Genomic DNA, 6876 nt, shown 5'->3' with positions numbered 1-6876 from the left:
CTTGAGCCCAGGAGTTGGAGGTTGCTGTGAGCGTGATGCCATGGCACTCTACCCAGGGGGATAGCTTGAGGCTCTGTCTCAAAAAAAAAAAAGTTGATAAAGAAATTAAATCTTTTGAGGATATACAAACAGTGAGGAAATTTGCCAAAACAATACCAGCTCTACACAGGAAATACTTAGACCTATTCTTCACACTGACTGTCACGATGGACCACCAGCAAAGTAAACACTAGAAGTTAAATGTCAAAACTTAGCTTCCACAATGGTGAAAGGGATAAAACTACATGATAGACTTTCACAAAATGAATAGAACTCCACCACACTTACCAATTTTCTCAATAAATGTCAATGGACTGAATTCACCACTGAAGAAGTGCAGGCTGGCTGATTGGATAAAAAAGCATAAGCCATCCATGTGTTGTCTCCAGGTGACACACCTAGCTTTGAAGGACAAATCAAGCCTCAAAGTTAAGGGATGGAAAACAGTATTTCAAGCAAACGGAAATCAGAAGAAAGGAGGAGTTGCAATCTTACTTTCAGATACAAGTGGATTTAAAGCAACTAAAGTTAAGGAAGCCAAAGATGGACACTTTATGCTAGTCAAAGGAGCAATACAACAAGAAAACATTTCAGTTTTTACTATTTATGCACCCAACTTAAGTGCTCCAGATTTATGAAACAGACCTTGAGTGGTCTGAACAATATGATAACACAATAGCTGAGAACTTTAAACCCCCCCCCCATGGAACTAGACAGATTCTCTAAACATAAACTAAACAAAGATACAAAGGACTAAAATGTGACCCTAGAACAAATGAGTGTAATAAACATATGTAGAACATACTATCCCAAAGCTAAAGAATACACATTTTTCTCATTAGCCCATGATACATACTCCAAAATAGATCACATTCTGGGATACGAATCAAACCTCAACAAAATTAAAAGAATAGAAATTATACCTTGTATCTTCTCAGACCAACAAGGCAATAAATGTCAAACTCAACTCTAACAAAAATGTTCATCTCCACACAAAGACATGGAAATTAAACAACCTTATGCTGAATAATAGTGGGGTTCAGGAAGAGATAAAAAAGGAAATTGTTAAATTCCACAAACATAACAACAATGAAGACACACAAGTTACCAAAACCTGTGGGATACAGTAAAAGCAGTCTTAAGAGGGAAATTTATCTCATTAGATGCCCACATTCAAAAAACAGAAAGAGAGTGTATTAACAAACTCATGAACCATCTTATGCAATTGGAAAAAGAACAATCTAATCCCAAACTCAAGAAAAGAAAAGAAATAAACAAAATAATTAATGAAATTGAAAACGAAAGAATCATTCAGAAAATTAATGAAACAAAAGGTTGATTTTTATTTTATTTTTTGAGACAGAGTCTCAAGCTATCACTCTAGGTAGAGTGCTGTGGTGTCATAGCTCACAGCAACCTCCAACTTGGGTTCAGGTGATCCTTTGGCTTCAATTTTTCTATTTTTAGTAGAGATAGGGTCTCACTTTTGCTCAGGCTGGTCTCAAACTCGTGAGGTCATGCAAATCCACCTGCCTTAGCCTCCCAGAGTACTAGGATTATAGAGGTGAGCCACCATGCCCAGCCAAAGGTTGATTTTTTTTTTAAAGATAAATAAAATCAATAAACCTTTGGCCAGATTAACCAGAAACAGAAAAGTAAAATCTCTAATAACCTCAATCACAAAGGAAAAAGGGGAAATAACAACAGATGCCACAGAGATATAAGTGATCATCTCTGAGTACTACAAGAAACTCTATGTCCAGAAATTTGACAATGTGGGAGAAATGGATCAATACCTGGAATTGCACCATTTCCCTAGACTTAACCAAGAAGAAATGGATCTCTTGAACAGACTGATTTCAAGAACTGAGATTAAAGAAACAATAAAGAAAACCTCCCAACAAAAATATACCCTGGTCTATATGGTTTCATACTAGAATTCTATCAAACCTTCAAAGAAGAGCTAATAGCCATGCTATAGAAATTATTCCAAAAAATTTAGAAGGAAGGAATCCTCTCCCAACATATTCTACTAAGCAAACATCACCCTGATACTGAAACCAATAAGGAAAACTTAAGACCAATTTCACTGATGCAAAATTCTCAATAAATCCTAGCCAATAGATTACACTCATCTAATCTAAAAAAATCATTCATCACAATCAAGTAGGTTTCATCCCCAGGATGCAAGGCTGGTTTAACACATGCAAGTCCATAAATATAATTCACCAAATCAACAGAAGCAAAAACAAAGACCATATGATCCTCTCAATAGATGCAGAAGAAGCATTTGATAAAATTCTGAAATTAGAACACTTCAGAATATAGGCATAAGTGCTACATTTTCTACACTGATTGACGCCATCCATGACAAACCCACAGTTAACATTATACTGAATGGAGTAAAACTGAAAGCTTTTCCACTCAGAACTAGAATCAGAAAAGGTTATCCTCTGTCACGACTACTGTTCAATATAGTACTAGAAGTTCTAGCCAATACAATCAAGCAAGAGAAGGAAATAAAAGGCATCCAGATGGCAGAGGAGGTTAGAGAACTCCAAAGACCCAATCACAAGACGACTGGAAGTGACCAAAAAATATAGTAATGTCTCAGGGTATCAAACTCAATGTCCACAAATTAGTAGCCTTTGTATATGCCAGTAACAGTCAGGATAAGAAGCTAATCAAGGACACAATTCCCTTCATGGTAGCTTAAAAAATATAATAAATACCTAGAAATATACCTAACAAAAGAGGTGAAGAACCTCTACAGAGAAAATTATGAAACCTTGGCCTGGTGCGGTGGCTCACACCTGTAATCCTAGCACTTTGATAGGCCAAGGCAGGTAGACTGGCTGAGCTCATGGGTTCGAGACCAGCCTAAGCAAGAGCAAGACCTTGTCTCTAAAAATAGCCAGTCATTGTGGGGGGCTCTTGGAGTCCCAGCTACTTGGGAGGCTGCGGCAAGAGAATTACTTTAGCCCAAGAGTTTGAGGTTGCTGTGAGCTATGATGCTACAGCATTCTACTGAGGGCAACAAAGTGAGATTCTATCTCCAAATGAAAAGAAAGAAAGAAAATTACAAAACCCTAAAAAAAAATTAGCAGAAGATATTAAGAAATGGAAGACTATATCATGCTCATAGCTGGGAAGAATCAATATTGTCAAAATGTCTATACTTCCTTAAGCATTCTACAGATTCAATGCAATCCTTATTAAAATACCATCATCATACTTTCAAGATTTGTAAAAAAAATTCTTCATTTTGTATGGAACCAGAAAAAACCCCTGTATAGCCAAGGCAATTCTTAGCAATAAAAACAAAGCTGAGGATATCACCCTACCAGACTTCAGGCTATACTACAAGGCCATAGTGATCAAAACAGCATGGTATTGGCACAAAAAGACAGACACTGACATTTGGAACCAAATAGAAAACCATGAGTTGAAACTAAATGGTGTTGGGAGAACTGGATAACCACCTGTGAAAGACTGAAACTGGACCCGCACTTCTCACCACTTACAAAAATTGATTCAAGATAGATAAAGGATTTAAATCGAAGGCACGAAACAATAAAAATCCTCAAAGAAAGTGTGGAGAAAACACTTCAAGATATCAGTGTGGGAAAAGATTTTATAAAGAAGGCTTTGGCGTCAACTGCAACAACAAAAACAAACAAATGGGACTTAATTAAACTGAAAAGCTTAGTACTTTCCTTAGTACAGCTAAGGAAACAAATAACCAAAGCAAACGGACAACTTTCAGAATGGGAAAAGGTATTTGCATATTATGAATTGGACAAAAGCTTGATAACTAGGGTCTATAGAAAACTCAAATTAATCAACAAAAAAGACCCAACAATCCCATATATCACTGGGTGAGAGGCATTAATAGAACCTTCTCTAAAGAAGACAGATGAACGGCTAATAAATATATGAAAAAATGTTTATCACTCCTGATCATCAGAGAAATGGAAATCAAAATCCCCACATCACAAAGTCTCAAGTTGCAGACGCTGGTGTGGATGTGGAGAGAAGGGAACACTTTTATACTGCTGGTGGGACTGTAAACTAATACAACCTTTTTGGAAGGAAGTATGGAAAATCCTCAAAGAGCTCAAATTGGACCTCCCAATTGATCCTGTAATTCCATTACTAGGCCATCTACTTAGAAGAAAAAAAAATCCTTTTTTTTCCATAAAAAAAGAATCAAAAAGACATTTGCACTAGAATGTTTATTGCCGCTTAATTTATAATCACCAATATGTCAAAATAACCTAAATGCCCACCAACCCAGGAATGGATTAATAAACTGTGGTATATGTACACCATGGAATACTATTCAGCCATTAAAAAGATAGAGACTTTATATCTTTTGTATTAACCTGGTTGCAGTTGGAACACATTCTTCTTAGTAAAGTGTCACAAGAATGGAGAAGCAAGTATCCAATGTACTCAATTCTTTTTTTTTTTTTATGACAGAATCCTACTATGTTGCCCTCAGTAGAATGCTGTGACATCACAGCTCATGGCAACCTCAAATTCTTGGGCTCAAACAATTCTCTTGCTTCACCCTCCCAAGTAGCTGGGACTACAGGTGCCTACTTCAACACCCAGCTATTTTCTTGTTGCAGTTGTCGTTGTTTAGCAGGCCTGGAACCGGGTTCAAACCCACCAGCCACAGTGTATGTGCCTGGCACCCTAACCACTGAGCTACAGGCGCCAAGCCCAATGTATTCAATTCTAATATGAAGGCAGTAGATGAGCTAATACTACTCATCTACTGGGGTGGGAGGTAGGAGAATGAGAAGGGGGATGGAGTGTCAATGTATTAGTAGATGAGCTAATACTACTCATCTACTGGGGTGGGAGGAAAGGGAGGAGAGAGGGGGATGGGGTGTCAATGTATGACACACCTCTTGGGGACAGGACACAATTATAAGAGGGGCTTTATCTAACAAATGCAATCAGTATAACCTAATTCTTTGTACCCTCAACGAATCCCAAACAATCAATTAAAAAAAGAGAAAGTACCACACATGGGGGACTGGAGACCTGGTTTACCAGGTGCCCCAGCAGCAAGCTGTGTGACCTGGGAGACAGCATTTCCCTTCTCTGAGCCTCCATTTTCTCGTCTATGGCATAAAGATGATGCAGGGAACAGGTTCTGGGGTCCATCCCAGCTGTCAACCTGCCTGACTGTTCCTCCGTCTTGGGCAGCATCCAGGAAATGCACCCCTCAAAGGGACTCTCAGGCCAACAACTCACCCTTCACCTGAAGTATAAATGAGAACTAGGATGCTGGAAAAGAAGGAGCTTACCAGGGTGATGGCGTCCCGGGCCATCGTATGGCCTCCGCGAGCTTGAAGCAGGAAGGTGAGGAGGAGGCGCCTGCTGAGCTGCTGTGCAGGTGGCCTGGGGTCTGTATCTCTGCCATCTCCCACCGCCGCCAGCAGATCCGTGGCTGAGAGCGTGGCACTTCTGGACAGTTTCAGGAGGTGGCTGAGCACTGCCTTCACCTCCACCTGACAATATAATATCAAAGGGTGAGGGATTAGGGAAGAGTCAGGACAGATATTCTTTCAGGATTGGTTTATTTGCTTTGAAGCAACCCCCAGAAAGAACTGGCCCCTGAGAGAGGGAGAAAGAGGCGGTGCGGCCGAGTTGACACACTGTTCCACACAAACCCAAATGGGCGGAATGGAAATTTCTTGACTTTCTTTCGTCTTGCTCACTGAGCAGCCAGGGCACCATGCCAGGAATTGACTTTTTTTGTATGAAAGGAAACGGAGAAAAATCTCCAACAGAATGTAGTCAAATTTTTACATTGTGGGAAAAGAACAAAAGCTTCCTTAAAGAGTCGCTTCACTATCAGAGCCGCAAATCGATTAAAGCCCCATGCAATGGGGCCTCCGCTGAGTCAATGTTCTGATAAGAATGCAGGTTGCCTTTTGCTATCTTTGGGGGTAGGGGGCACCACACACACATTTTGTCTTAGACACTGGAACAGTCTGTTCATACATGTTTAAAACTCAAGCAGAGGTCACAAGTTCTATGCAATCCACATAATAATGGTAATTGTTATAACTCTGTGGGTTGTTTTTGCATAAAAAATATTTATTTCATGCTGAGGCTTTTCTATTTGCTACAAGAATAGTACATCAAGTTGTAACTTCAAAAACAAAGCAAAAACTGAAAGCCACTGATCCAAAATGCCACATGGAACTCATGAACAGCTATGTTCCATCAGCTTTGAAAGAATACTTAGGCCTATTCTGAGAATTCCCATGACCAATTTTATGGATTTTGTGTGAAACATTTTTTTTCCTGGAACTTAAGACCTCATTCAATGAAGTCTGTCATAAACTCCAGCACACTAGGCGTGTTGTGTGAGCAATTCTGACCACAATATGAGACCGTGGGAAACTGCACCCCGGAGCTCTTCCACGGAGGACAGCAGAGTGCCAACGGGACAGGCCACGCTCTCAGCACCTCGCCCCTCTCGGCTGAGCCTAGCCTGCCCTGGTCTGACGGTATCTGCAAGAGCCCAGGACTGTTTTGTCATCTAAATGGGTCTGCAAAGATGGCAGTGTTTAGGAGGTGAGCCTTTATGTCCTTTTTCTTCTTGACTGCCATTTGATTTTCCCCCTTATCGGATATTCCTTAAGAGGCACTCTTCCTTTCTATTTCATTCCAGACTGCTTTCCATGTCCCTAAGCTTCGACTTGAATGCCAGTAACTTTAAATGCTTTCTATCTTGTCCACGAGAAAGAAAAAAAACTTTGTTTTCTTTTTAAAGTATTATCTTTTTAAATCTTTTTTTTTTTTTTTTTTTTT

At 39.6% G+C, this 6876-nt stretch overlaps 1 protein-coding gene across 1 annotated transcript in view; it reads right to left on the bottom strand.

Annotated features, from left to right (window-relative positions):
• FANCC (Fanconi anemia complementation group C) overlaps positions 1 to 6876 on the bottom strand; it is a 261505-nt gene that overhangs the window by 11889 nt on the left and 242740 nt on the right. Inside the window, exon 14 of the mRNA XM_003783068.3 lies at positions 5361 to 5564. Coding sequence (XP_003783116.3) covers positions 5361 to 5564 — 204 coding nt within the window. The remainder of the gene's footprint in view (positions 1 to 5360; positions 5565 to 6876) is intronic.

Source organism: Otolemur garnettii, unplaced genomic scaffold (assembly GCF_000181295.1).
Source record: "Otolemur garnettii isolate 467f Iridium unplaced genomic scaffold, OtoGar3 scaffold00006, whole genome shotgun sequence".
Classification (NCBI taxonomy): domain Eukaryota; kingdom Metazoa; phylum Chordata; class Mammalia; order Primates; family Galagidae; genus Otolemur; species Otolemur garnettii.
The sequence above is the reverse complement of the archived record's forward strand: the minus strand, read 5'-3'. Positions and strand labels throughout refer to the sequence as shown.